At 40.4% G+C, this 14,754-nt stretch overlaps 1 protein-coding gene across 1 annotated transcript; it reads right to left on the minus strand.

Moving 5' to 3' along the window:
• Positions 1–7,382: 7,382 nt before the first annotated feature.
• On the minus strand, positions 7,383–14,744 carry LOC140740208 (histone chaperone asf1b-like). Its single transcript, XM_073069251.1, has 4 exons — positions 14,487–14,744; positions 14,234–14,349; positions 11,695–11,871; positions 7,383–8,413 (listed from the first exon to the last, which is right to left on the minus strand). The coding sequence occupies exons 1-4, from the start codon at positions 14,593–14,595 to the stop codon at positions 8,210–8,212; spliced, it is 606 nt and encodes a 201-aa protein (XP_072925352.1). The 5' UTR covers positions 14,596–14,744; the 3' UTR covers positions 7,383–8,209.
• Between the last annotated feature and the right edge of the window lie 10 nt (positions 14,745–14,754).

The following is a 14,754-nucleotide window of genomic DNA, read 5'->3' on the forward strand; positions in this document are numbered from 1 at the left end:
GCTCGCAGGCCCCGTAATGGGAGTCGTCAAGCTGACTGGTACGTCAGCCGCTTATAGGCTGAAGTGAATCGGCGTCACCGGAGCGCCCGAATCCCTTTCATCGATTGGCTGAACGCCTTTCAATAACAAATATCCCGCCCCTCCCAGTGATCACGTGATCATATCGCCCCGCCTCCAACGAGCGACGGGCTAGGCTGTGATTGACGGGCAATCAGTATAGATTAACAATCTATTTTGATATTTTTATTGTTTAAAATTTGGGCTATGAACAAAAAAACTGGTAAGGCCTGCCTTTATTACCATCCCCAGTTTTCCTTCATTTGAGGGGGTTATAGAGCATTTCAGAGGTTAGCCCTATTGCAATGGCTCTGGGGTCACTTAGACAGGTTGGGGTGAGGGCAGATTTCCCCAACAGCACAAGTCTGAACCAGATGGATTTTCACTCACAGGCTGGTGCATTTATGGCCACCATCAAGCACACTAGTTGTGTTCATCCAGTTTAATGAATTAACAATTTAAATGTCCTTGCTACTATGTTGGAATTGAGTCACGCCAAGAAATTGTTGGTCCCAGTTGCTGGATGACAAGTTACCACACCCTTTACAGTGACATGATCCTGCAGCGATTGATGTACAAACACCACTGTTTTCAGCCAGTGATTGTTCTGCATTAAGTCAATCATTGATACGTGGCACCTTCAATCAATGATTGGCACCTTGCTTCAAACTTAAAAAGCAGGCTATCTGGCCCATCAAGCTTGCTCTCACAATTCAACAAGATCCCAGTTGATCTAGCTGTGGACTCAGCTCCACCTGTCAATCTTTGCCCCATAACCAGTAATTTCATTGTTAAGCAAACATCTAATTAATGGTGCCTTAAATATATTTAACAAGGTAACCTCTACTGCTTTTCTGGACAGAGAATTCCAAAGGTTCACTGCTCTCTGTGAGAAGCAGTTTCTCCTCATCTCCATCCTAAATCTATTCCCCCAAATCTTGAAGCTATGTCCCCTAGTTATAGCCTCACCTACCAGTGAAAACAACTTTCCAGCCTGTTACTTATCCCTTTCATAATTTCATAACATTTCTTTAAAATTCCTCTAATTCTTCTGAACTCTAGTGACTTAGTCCCAGGTGACTCAATCTCTTCTCATAGGCTAAAACCCTCATCTCTAAAATCAACCTGGTGAACTGCCTCCAAAGTCAGTACCTTACCTCTATTAAGACCAGTACTGTAGAGTTGCAGCATAACCACGCTGTTCTTAAATTCAATCCCTCTAGCAATGAAGGCCATCATTCCATTTGCCTTTTTGATAACCTGTAGCACCTGCAAATCAGCATTTTTCAATTCATGCATGAGCAGTCCCAAGGCCCTCTGCGCAACATGCTGCAATCTTTTGTCATTTAAAGAATAATCCAATGTATTTTCCTTTCTAAGCTAACTTCATATTTACTATGCTGTATTCCATCTGCCAGCCCCTTGCCCACTCATTTAACCTACTAATATCTCTCTGCTGACTCTCCACATTCTCTACACAATTTTTTGACTCATTTTAACATCATCAGCAAACTTAGATAAACTACACTTGGCTCTCTCCCTCCCAAATCGCTAACGTGTATCATGAACAGTTGCAGGCTCAGCATCATTCCCTGGGCATTCCACTCACCACTGACTGCCAATCAGAAGCATCCGTTTATCCCAACTCTGCCTTCTGTTGGTTAACTAGCCCTCTCTCCATAACACTCCCATGCATAATCAATGTTTCCTGTGATGGGGGAGTCTGAGACCAGAGGACACAATGTCAGGATAGAGGGGCACCCTTTTAGAATGGAAATGAGAAGGAACTTCTTTAGCCAGAAAGTGGAATTTGTTACAACAGGTGGAATGTGGAAGCCAAGTCATTGGGTATATTTAAAGCAAAGCTTGATAAATTCTTTATTGGTCAGGGCATGAAGCAATACAGGGAGAAGGCAGGAGATTGGGGTTGAGAGGAAAATGGATCAGCTATGATGAAATGGCAGAGCAAAATCAATGGGCCAAATGGCCTAATTCTGTTCCTATATCTTATGATTTTACAGAATGCTTTTGGAAATCCAAGTATCCATCCACCTGTTCCTCTATCCATTGTGCTCATCATTTCCTCAAAGAACTCCAGTAAGGTTGCCTATTGGACCTGCCCTTCATTAATGCATGTTGTGTATGCCTGATGAAACCACTTTTATCCAGCTTTCTGAATGTTTCTTCCTTAATTGTAACTTGAAGCAATTTCCTGACTACAGAGGTTAAGCTAACAGGCCTATAGTTACTTGACTTTTGTTTACATCCTTTTGTAAACAGTGATATACCATTTGCTATCTTGTAGTCTGCTGGGACCTGCCTAGAGTCGAGAATTTTAATTATCACAAACATATCTGCTATAACATGCACCATTTCTTTCAGTACCCTGGAATGAATCCCATCAGGTCCTTGGGGCTTGTCTACCTTTAGGCCATCTAGTTGCTCATTGCTGCAGTGATAGTGATTATAGTGAGCAGCTCACTTCCCTTCACATCCATGACATCACACTCTCTCTGATATGTTAGATTTGAAGACTGATACAAGTCCTTTCTCTTCTCTCCACCCCTTGAAAAAAAAAACAGAACTCTACTTAACCAATCAGGAGATGGCCCTGTGCCTCTGGGTTAGCCTGGAATCTATGGGCAGAGTGATCCATATGAACAACCCCCCCTCCCTCCCCCCCCCACAAATAAGTAACTTGATAACCATAATTTACCTGCCACTTCGTAATCAGATACATCCATCAGAAGAATGGACAACCAATGGAAAAGGCACAGGTAGTCTGTACGATTTTTAGCTGGTTAAACTCTAGTAGCAGTTCAAGGCGTCTATGTTGTACAAACTTGTATTTAAGCCCTCTGAAAACTGAGGAGAGAGACGGCATACTCTATATTGACTAAGAAAAATCTCTACAGTAAGATGCAGATTTCTCCATTGGAGACTTGAAAATGATGCTAGCTTCCATGAATGTCAGACAGCATTTGCCTGTCTTTCTATTACATCATAAAAAGCCAAATGGAATGTTGGCCTTTATCTCTAGAGGACTGGAATGCGAAGGCTGAAGGTGATGTTACAGCTGGGAAAAGTGCTACCCTACTTATAATTTGGTGTTCAGTTCACATCAGGTGAAGGATCTTATGGCTTTGTGGCAGATTCACCAAATTAACATTGGAACTGTATCTTTTAAATTATGTAAGGGTTTATATTGCCTTGTGAATTGAAAATTGTGTGGTAATCTAACTTTGGTGTTTAAGATTAAAGTTGATAGAATTTATTTTCCCTGTGGTTGATACCTCAAGAATGAGAAGTCAGATACAAATAGAACCTCTGTTCATGAATAACATCATATGGTGGTGAGGAGAGGGTAATGGTGGAATTTCAGAGCTTAAGCCACAGCCAACTGGACTGAATAAATAGGGAATGAGTGAGAAGCCAAAATTGGAAGAGACTAGTTGACACATTCCAGTAATGCTGGAAGAGGTTCAGAAATGGTGAGGGCTTTGAAAATAAAAGGGAGATATTTGAAAACCAGATTGAGAGTCATTATAGGCAAGAGTGCTAGGTGGAATAGCAAGTTTTGGATGAACCTCATGCAAGATGGAAACTGGGTGAAGAGTGTAGCAGAACAGTAATGATGGCACAGATGATTTCAGCAACAAATTAACAGAGACATGGTCAAATCTGGTGTTAAAGAATTTGAATTGGGTCCCAAGGTGTGGATATAGTGATTGGTTTGGGTGCAAATGCCTCAACTCAAAACATTAACTGTCCATTTCCTTCAAGATGCTGCCTGTCTCACTAAGTGGTCTGGTTAGTAGTCCAATTCTCCCTGAATATACAGGAGGGTAGAGATCACTGCTACCTGATACAGGCTTCAAGGATTTCCCTAGGTGCTCCATTTCCTCACTTGCTAAAGATATGTGGATCCCCAGGATAATTTGCTGCTGTAATTTACCCATAGAGTGGCAGAAATTCTGGAACATCAAAAACTAAAGATACAAAAGTTGAAAGAAAAACTGTTGCTGATGGTGTCATGATGACTTGGTAAGATTAGAACCAGGTGAGTGTTGCCCACCTAAAATTGGTTTCAGGAAGATAGTCAGTATATTAAAGGTGAGTGTGTTTCCACAGACATTGTGTCTGGAGAACGATGGGGAAGACAGGAGAAAAAATGCAGGAAGACAGGAAAGGGAGAACAAAAGGTAGGCACAGGGAAGGGAAGACTACGAGTGCAATCTAAGTGACACAAAGTTCAGATTGTTACAACTGATTTGAAGGTGTGGAGGGTAAAGGACAGGAATTTCTTGATGTGGTTTATGAATGTTAGAATTCTGTGCAAAGGAACAGGTGCTCAGCACTTTAATCCAATACTAATCTGATTATCAGGTTTTTCACTTAAGTGATGTGAAATCTTGTTTTGCAGCAGCAGCAGCACAAGAAAAAAAACTAAATTACAAGCTAAATAGTGCAAGAAAGTAACAAGGTACAATAGAATACACCAATTCATTCTGAAGAGGGGCTACTCATAAATCATAGTTCTACTTGCTGTCCCATCAGCTCCCCCCAAACCTACTTGTGGAAAACCTTCCACTGAAAATCCAGTATACCCTAGACACAGGCTCATCTTTACTATTGCCTTGAAATAACCTTAAGTGCAGTTTGTCAAACATGACTTTCCTTTCATCAAATAGTGTTTCTGTGAGTAGGTGGGAAATGGACTTCCTTTAGCTGTTTGTGCCACAGAAGTGGGTATGCTATGCTGGTGTAACACAAGTGATGATACTTGCAGGCTGCCACTAGCACACAGGTGCTGATGTTAATGAAAACACATTTCACTGTTTCAATGTACAAGTGATAAGTAAATCCAAATCTTATCTTCCAGATTTGATTACCACTTAAGATTTCAAGACTCCTTACTGCTGTTTCTTCATCTTTCACTAATTAATAAATTGTAGTTGCTGGAGCTCCAGACAATTCTGGAATGTCAGATTTCCAAGCTGCCACAATTGTGTCTACCATCCAAGACACCCATTTTGGAACACTGGCTTTGGGTGTTCAGGAATGTGAAATTAAGTTCCAGTACATTCACAAGCACTTTTTACTGATGAAGTTTAATTTAAATTTGGTACACTCCTACATGGTGCTGTTGAAACCAACACCAGTCCATTCCAATATTCGCCATAATTGTCTTCCATGTAAAGATCTGTTCCAACTAGCTGGGATTGTAAACCAGCTCTTCCATCAAATTCTAGTAGTTTTACACATGGGTGCTGTAAAGTTGCACAGGTGTCTCAAAAGGCTAGAAAAAAACTTGTCAATTCACAGAATCTAATTAAAAATATTGTAAACTGCACCACGAAGCAAGTTTCCAACCAGTAACTTGATCAGATGCTCAAGATATACTAGCACCATCTAGCTTCAAGCTTCATTGAGGGCAATGCATACATACCAAACAAGGTTATGCATTACCATAAATCAACAGCCCAAAGCAAACTGGACATCAGTCATGCTCAATTAAACCTTGAGGAATAACATATCTAGCATGGCACATTATAGCCTCCAGAACTTTGATTTCAATTGCTTCAGATGATCAGTTATTCCAGCAATGTTTTCCCTTCACCACCTTCTTTGCCATTTTATTCACTATGTTGTTGCCCACATCATTTAAATCTGATCTCCACCCCAGATCTTTCCTTTCATAGTCCTTTTTCATTTCTATTTTCAAAGTTCTGCTGTAAGGTCAACATAGATGCTGCCCGAAGTGTTGAGTATGTTCCCTGTCTTAGAACCTGCAGAATTTCTTTTGCACATTAAATGTTACTTGTTTCAGCATTAACCACCAATGTCTATTCCACAAGTAGGCCATTCAGCCCATTGAGTCTGCTCCACCATTCATTCATGGGCTGATTCAATTCTTCCAATCACCCCATCTCTCCTGCCTTCTCCCCATACCCTTTGATGCCCTGGCTAATCAAGAACCTCTCTACCTTAAATGCACCCAATGACTTCGCCTCCACAGCCACTCGTAGCAACAAATTCCACACATTTACCAATCTCTGACTAAATTCTCCTCATCTGTTCTAAATGGACGTCCTTCAATACTGAAGTCGTGCCTTTGTCCTAGACTCCTCTACCATGGGAAATAACTTTACCATATCTAATCTGTTCAGGCCTTTTAACATTCAGAATGTTTCTACGAGATCCCCCACCCCCCGTCATTCTCCTGAACTCCAGGGAATACAGCCCAAGAGCTACTAGACACTCCTGATACAGTAGCCCTCAACTTGCTGCAACCGCTCTACATCTTGGTAGAGGAGTTGGGGCAGTCACCACTATTAACTAGAAACTTATGCATCTGGTAAAATAATGTGGCCACAGGAGGGATTTTTAAATACAAAAAGGCTGCCCTGTATTTCACCATAAGTGGCAGTTGGAGAGAACTACAAGGTTGCTATTACACATCCTGTAAAAGTAGTTTACAATTTCACCTATTCCTTATTCTACATTTCCCCTTTCAAGAATTTACACAAATCCTATTGAATACTGTACTGCAAATTCTTTGAGGAACTATTGAACAAGACTCAACTTCTGATCACTCAGTACACATTCAAATAAGCAACACTTCCTAAAATGTATACTGATCAAAGAAAACACCAACTTAATTTGACCCATGTAGCTTGTTACTTTTTTTACAATTCAGAAAGCCAGTTATATTCTAAAAAGCTTTTAAGCACTACCTCAATTCAGAATCCCTGTATCCATTTTCATAGAACTGGCTGCCATTCTGATCAGACAGACTGTAGATACTGGAATCTGGAACAAAAACAGTTGTTTTTCCAGCTGAAGCAGTTTTTTTTTTTATGGACACAAAAAGGTAGTCAATGCTTCCAGTCAAGAACCTACATTAGGATTAATACAAGGGTGTCTGAACATCAACTCTTTCACTACCACAGATGCTGCTCAACTTGCTGAGTTCCTCCTGCAGTTCTTTAAAGACCCAAGCAGGTTTTTAAGAATGTTATAATGCCATTGTCAAGTATTTCAGTTTAGTATTGTCATTTCATAGACAAAATTTGCACAAGTATACTTACCAGACAATAAAATGTGCTCACATCTGGATAACAAGGGGTTAGATTCTAACAGCATCACTTAAATCACAAAAACATCAGGATTACCCAAAATTATCTGATGATCAACCAAATAGAATGCTCCCTTAAAAGAATACCAAAAAACAAACAGCATCATAGTATTATATCTAGAAGGCCTACTCCACATTACCTGTAAATAAGTTTTAAAAATAGAATATTGTAAAAATATCAGGCAACTGCATTTACAAGTGCTTTTATTCAGGCAAAGCAATACAATACATTTTTACATCACTAACATTTGTAAAAAAATGGTGTTTTCAAAACCAATGTTTATAAAGCTTATATTTTTTTGAATTTAAACATTTCATTATCCTGTCCTACAGTCATAGGCAGGTTTGGATCACAATTTACAAAGTACAATATTAAAAGTTACAAAATAGTTTTCGTGTTGAGATTCTGAAAACATTTATGCTGGACAATGGCATTCTTACAGTTAGTTTAAACTCCCAGCTTGGATTAGGTAGAAATGCTTTGCTGGATACCAGTAACTCCACTTCCTTTTAAAGTTCCAGAAGTCATTGGTGAGACAAGTGGCAATAGCACATCTAGTCAATTGTTAACTGAAGCTCTGGAAATGGCCAGCTTGTGGACAATTTCAGAAAAGGCATTGAACATATTTAACAAACTAGACTTTTCCCACCCCTCCCTACCCCCAACCTTTCCAGACCTACACAGCAAAAACAAAACTAAGTTCTGTAGTTATACATTTCTGGCTAATTTACAACAGACACCACCTGAATTTTACCAATAACCATTATCATTGGGCAGAAGCCAGCTCACTATAGATCACCTTTGGCCGTTACAATTACTGCAATTGCTATGGAACCAGAATGGGAATTAGTAAACTTTGGCCCCTACCTTTGTCACGCCCTCTCCTGTAGATTTAACGTCTTCTTTTGGGACACTGAAGTCTGACAAACCCTCTTTTCAATTAACTCCAAAAGCTAACAAACCTGGGTAAAAAAATAATCTTGTCCACTTCAATGTATATTCACTAGATCGTTTTACATGCAGTCCATGGAGTTCTCTGGAACTATACTTAGTCCACTTCCTGCCCCAAGTCCCTTCAGGGGTGTACAGCTGGGTGGAAGCATTGCATTCGAACTTGGGTCAACATTTTCAATATCTTCCATTTTCTCACTGACACCTTCCCAGTTGATGTGGAATCTCGTAACTCTTGGGTTTGAAGCCAAAATATTTCGCTGGAGCTAGAGGGCAAAGGGGAAAAATTAAAATTTCAGTTGTCATACCAAAATAACACGATATAACTAGACTATTCACACATTTCAGAAAAATTAAAGAATTTGATCAGAAGGTTATAGGAGCCTTGATTCAAATGCATCTATAATGAACAACATATCAAGGTGTTAGAATAGCTTTTGCCACCCTTTTTTCAATAGTGTAATAGAGGTAATGCTCAGAATTATAGACCCACAAGTCTTGTATCAGTGGTGGGCAAGCTACTGGAGGGAATTCTTAGACAGAATATATGAGCATTTATTGAAGCATAGTTTTATTAATGATGGTCAGCATGGCTGTAAGGAGCAGGTTGTGTTTCATATTCCCAATTGATTTTATTGAAGAGGTAAAGTGGATGTGATGTATTTAGATTTCAGCAAAGTGCCCAACAAGGTTCCCAGTGAAAAACTCAAAGTCAGGTGGCATGGGATAGAGGGAAACTTGGCTGACTGGATTCATAACTGGTTTCACACAAAATGCTGAAGGAACTCAGCAGGTCAGGCAGCATCTATAGAAACGATGAAACAGCTGACATTTCAGTCCGAGACCCTTCTTCAGGACTGAGAAGGGGGAATATGCCAGAATAAAAAGGGAAACAGGGAAAGGAACAGATCTGGGTGAGTACGTGGTCGAAGAGTCGTGGGGGGGGGGGGGGGGTGAAACAGAGGGCTTCACTGAATTCCTGAAGAGATTTATACTTCTTCAGGGTAGGCATCACTGAGTTTTCACAATGGAGCTGCAAATCATAAACACGAAGTCTGCAGATGCTGGATATATGAAGCAACACAATATTTGAGGAACTCTGCAGGTCAGGCAACAATTGGCTTGCCCACATAACAAAAGGGTGGTAACAGGCAAAATGTATTCTGCCTGGAGATCTGTGACCTTTGATGTTCTGCAGGTATCAGTTCTCAGAATCCCTGCCCTTTGATTTTTATAAATAATATGGATGAGGAAAGGGAAGAGAGTTAGTAAGTTTACAAATGATGCAAAGGTTGGTGGAGATAGTGTCACAGACTACAATGGGCAATTAAGATGCAGAACAGGGCTGAGAAAAGACAGATTGAGTTTGGTGTGAAGTGATACACTTTAGAAGATCAAACCTGAAGGCAGAGTACAGGGTGGATTATTAGTGTGGAGGAAGAGAACTAGGGTTCACGCCAATAGGTCCTTCAAAGCAGCCACTCAAGTGGATACAGTGGTTAAGGAGGCAAAGGTGCATTGGTCTTCATTAGTTGGGGGATTGAGTTCAAGAGAATGTTGTAGTGTTATAAAACTCTGGTTAGACCACACTTGAGGTAACCAGAGCAGAACACAGTACACCCAGGAATGACATGGAAGCTCGAGCATGCAGAGGAGATTTACTTTGATGTTGCAGAGATTAGAGAGCACGACTTGAGGGAAAAATGGAATTAGGACTTTTTCTTTGGAGAAGATGAGAGGTAACTTGATAGAGATGTACAAGAGGCATAAAGTGGGCAGCCAGTGTCTCCAACCCCCCCCCCCCACCCTGTGGAAATAGTTAATATGCAAGGAAATTATTTAAGGAGAGTGGAGAAAAATATGGAGGGGGGAATAGAGGTAATTTTTTTAAAAAAAAAGATTGATTGTGTGTGAAACACTGCTGGGATAGTGGTAAAGGCAGATACACTGGGACTCGTACACAGACATATGGCTGAAAGAAAAATGGAGGACTATGTGGGAGGGAAGTGTTAAGATTGATTTTAGAGTAGGCTTAAAGATAGGCACAATATGGAGGACTGAAGGGTCAGTACTGTGTTGTGTTTATGTACTCAAAACCATCAAATGCAAAGACAGGCTAGCAATTGTCAACAAAGTATTTGATACATCTTGAGACTAAATTTCTAACAGTACTGTGACAGAAGCTAAGTCCATCCAATCTGCCTTTGAACATTAAAAGATCCAAGACATCACCAGCAGTAGTGGCAGAACTAGTACAGCTGCTAATTTGCCAGAACGGAGACCTGGATTCCCTCTGGCTCTGGTTTTCTCCCACATCCCAAAGTAGTTTACTAAATGACCACTGCAAATTGTCTCTAGTGTACAGAAGTCATGGATCTTGGAGTTGATGGGAATGTAGCGAGAAACTTGGGGGGGGGGGGGGGTTAATGTAGGGTTCCACATAAATGTGTAGTCATTTTGTGCTGCTTTTCTGACTACATTTCAGAAGTATTCATTGGTAATAAGGAACTTGGCTAAAGGTGCACCAAGGCTTCATTTCGAAAGAGCTGTTCCAACTAAAGTTTCAGCACTGCCAAAAATCAGAGGTCAATACTGAAAAGGGCACATTTCTTTGGCAAGACTAAATTTGAAGGACTATAACACAAATATCCTACTGCAGCTGTATGACGAAGGAGGCATAAATGGACCTGCAGTGGTGCAAGGGTACAAATACAATAAAAAACCCATTGTTCCACTGAAGCAAACATCAATAAATTGCACACTAAAGGTTAATGCAGATTTATCCATCGTGCTACATGGGCATAAGTTCAAGGCAACTGTCATTAATGTATTCAACACTGTGGCAACTTCAGAATCATTTGTTTAGAACACAGAGGAACACAATGACATTGACAAGAACAATGTCCATTTACAATGAAAGGCATCATGTAAATAGGGCGATTAAAACGAAAGAACACGAGTGATTAAAAAAGCAAAATCTGAGATGGCAAAAGGCTTGATCGTTGACCTGGGTAGTATATTAAGGTAAGACTGGACCTAATATACCTGTTCCCCTAATGAAAAGGAAACAGTTGATTTGAGTTTTATTTTACCCAAAACAGGAAACTCATTTTATCATTCAACATCTAACATTTTTGGGAAACAAGCCTGAAAGATGATGCTCGGATTACTCCAGAAGGAATTGAGACTCAATGGCCATCTCTTAGTTTATCATCCTATGAATGAGGGATGTAATAAACAATCACAGAAAGGTGGGGCATGAAATTTACAGTATAGCACATCAGGATACATTTCTATCAAGAAATGTTCTTAATAAAAAATTTCAGCACTGCCATTTGTCTAACCAAAAATATAACTGTTCCAAGCTCTGCTCACTTATTTTGTAGTCCAGAAGGCCAAAGATCAATAGAATTAGTAAGGACAATCCTACAGATAATATCAAGGCAAGCCAATGGATACTATCAAATACATTTAATGATTTTAAAGCAGTGACTTACAATTTTGCTTTCAATCTAAAAACAAAACAATGAATTTATGTCATTCTTACTTTGGCATAGTCTGGCTTCATTGGTGGGTTCTCCTTTAATTCAGGATCAGTGTATTCATTATTTACATAATACCCAACACGAATAAACTCTTGATCTCTATACGTGCATGTGATGAGCACCACAGTCACACCAACTGCATCAGCATCTGGGATAAGACTTGCATTTGGAGCATCAGCCTGGAAAAGCAGAGGGGAACAGAGTTTTATTCAATTCAGAATGTGAAAATGCAGTACAACCCAAGCTCCGTGGTAACTCTTAAGCTGAGCCCATAATGTTGCCAGAACATCCCAGATCACAATATTCCTCCAACCCAAACTCAAATATCACTACCTTTAGAACATAACACCTTGCCATTTCTAGTGACAGACAGGAAGCAAAACAATTCTTAGTTTTCTATTTGAGTAAAGCCCCCAAATACTCAACCACAAACCCTCACATTCTGGCACAAATAGACTAAGTATTCACGGTGACATTCCCTACTTACAATTATTACCTTAAGTGAAGCAAAACCCCTACTTTCTGGCAGAAAATACAACACAAAGCACTCTGGGCCCAAGTGTGACGTGGACATGGCTTCTGTCTAAATTGCTTGGCTTACGTTTTAAAAAAAATCAAAACTTGGGAGAAAATTCTGTATTTAACCAATAGCTACCCATCTTCTGCTATAGCTGGTCACCCCTAAGGGGAAAGCATGGTTGCCTAAAGCACCTCAATTGAACCACCATTTTGAAATCTAAACATTACACATTAACAGCACAAGGTCAGAATCCCCCTATGCATTCATTCACTGCCTCTATCAGCAATCAAGTTCAAGTTGAAATGGGACTGCCCAACTCCAGATAAAGTACCTCCGGGGACTGGAATTAGAATTTATACTGGAAAGGGTGCATAGGGCAGTTCTATTGAATAATGTAGGACACCATAAAAATTGAAAATATAAAAACATTGAAAGTCAGACACTCAGAATTAAAGTTGATACTAATTGATCAGTACAACAATTCTCTAAACTATCCCATATTTCTGAAGTTCAACTAAGATTTCTAACAGATTAGAACTTCAAAGCCTACGGTGCTGGAGAAAAACACTAAAAGGCATAGATGAAGCAATCTGCATATTCAACTTGTGCAATGGGAATTCTAAGTCAGTGATGGACATTTGAAATTGCTTGCAAGATTCAACCTGCTGTGTAAAGTACTGTACAAATTTCACCTAACTATTCAAAGTGGCATTAAGGATTATTGTTACTTTTCAGATATAAAGAACCCAAGGATAATATTAACAAAGAAATCCGCATTTGAAATACCGAGTCCCTAGTTTAAGCAATGAATCCCTTCCCAGGAGCCTGTAAACAGATTTCTCTGCAAATCAAAAACTTTTCTATGCTGATCACATCATAGCCACACACACAATTTCTCTCCTCCATTAAAAGGAACCCATACGAACATAATACACTGTATCCAGCCACCAACTTGAGACATTACCAGCTGGAAAACAGTTTTAAGAATTGAGGGATTTGTGCAAAGTCAGCTTACAAAAGTCAAACCATTCAGAACCCAAGGAGCCTCATATATATATATTCATTCATATTCTGCATACATCATGAGGTACAGAGACAAGTCATTAATGTCCAAAGGGTACAAAGAGACATGGGCAGATGTTTCTATTAGTGGGGAAATCTCATACAAGGAGATAGTTACAAAGCCAAGGCAGTTGTGAAAATTTAATATGTTGCAGAGAATTTGAAGTGTTCCAAGAGGAATCAGTTTACTCAGCTAAGCAGAGTAAAGGAACAAAGTCACTACCATTCAAAAAAAAGGTTCAAATTTTATAACTTTAACTTTCAATTAAACACCAGGCAAATAATTTCATGCTCACAGCAACAGATGAAAGTATATTAAACACAGCAAAACACTAAATTGGAAATTGACAACACTGGAAGCACTTTTTAGATGTAGCTCATGAATAAATGTTCTGTCAGAAACTTTTTGAAATGATACTAGTTAAAGGAAGAGCCAAATCTGCAACTCCTAACACAACTACTGCTGGCTATTACAGAAGACAGAAGCAGAGTAATAAAAATCATGTCTGATAATTTGTGAAACAGAATTGAATTAATGTCCCCCAATAACAATGGGGAAAAAGTTCAAATATAGAATATGCTGGAAATACTTGGGCCCTCAACAGCATTGAGAGGGAGAAACAGTTAATAATTCGCATCATTCCCTTCATTTGACGTTACCACAGTGTTATTTTTCTGGCAGTCCTAGAAATACCAATATCCATCAGTTTAAGTAACATATACACAGTAAGCAACACCAGTAGTCCGCAATAAAACTTTGGTAAATGCATCTAAATCAAAACCAATCCCCACAGGCCAAACAGATCACAATAGCCACACCACTAATGTAAGTAAAGGAATATTTCAGACGCAAACTCTAAACGAAACAGTTAGGCGCTACGAACACGGAACATTGCTCAAAGCCAGGGTACGCTGATGCACTCAGCATTTTGTGCTGACGGGCCTGGATCACACAGTACCTGAAACACAAACATATGACGTCCGGCCGGGACGGGTCCCACCAGCACCGAGTCCAGCACCTGGTCGTGCTCCTCGCTCTCCGCAGAGCCCACGTATATGATTTTCCACTCCAGATCTAAACAGAAAAGTATTTACAATAAAGTGAGCCGCGGGGCCGAGGGCGCGCGCCGGAGCCGCTGACGGCTCCATTGACAAAAACGGAATCTGCGCCAATCAGAGGCGGCGGAGCGGCCGGCGCGCGCCTGTCCTCACCGTCCGGCAGGTCCTCGATGCACTCGAAGGTGATCTCGAACTGGAAGGGGTTGTTGAAGGGAGACGGGTTGTCCAGCACCACCACGTTCAGCACCTGCACTTTGGCCATAGCGAACGGGGGGGAGGAGGGGGAAAGAAAAGAACTGAGAAGCGTGTGCCTAACGCAGCCTGGCTACCCGGGGTCCCTGCGATCCGCCGCCCGGTCCCCTCCTCTTCCAGAGGACAGTCTCCACCTTCCTTTCGCCCGCCGCCGCTCTCACATTGCGCG

The sequence above is a fragment of the Hemitrygon akajei genome, chromosome 16 (genome assembly GCF_048418815.1).
Source record: "Hemitrygon akajei chromosome 16, sHemAka1.3, whole genome shotgun sequence".
In the NCBI taxonomy this organism is placed as follows: domain Eukaryota; kingdom Metazoa; phylum Chordata; class Chondrichthyes; order Myliobatiformes; family Dasyatidae; genus Hemitrygon; species Hemitrygon akajei.

Excerpts from the sequence above, each read along its gene's own strand:
- LOC140740208 (XM_073069251.1), bottom strand. The coding sequence starts at position 14,595 with ATGGCCAAAGTGCAGGTGCTGAACGTGGTGGTGCTGGACAACCCGTCT. Across the intron at positions 14,350-14,486 it reads CATCGAGGACCTGCCGGACG|ATCTGGAGTGGAAAATCATA; the intron begins GTGAGGACAGGC and ends TTTTCTGTTTAG. Across the intron at positions 8,414-11,694 it reads TGAAGCCAGACTATGCCAAA|CTCCAGCGAAATATTTTGGC; the intron begins GTAAGAATGACA and ends TTTGCCCTCTAG.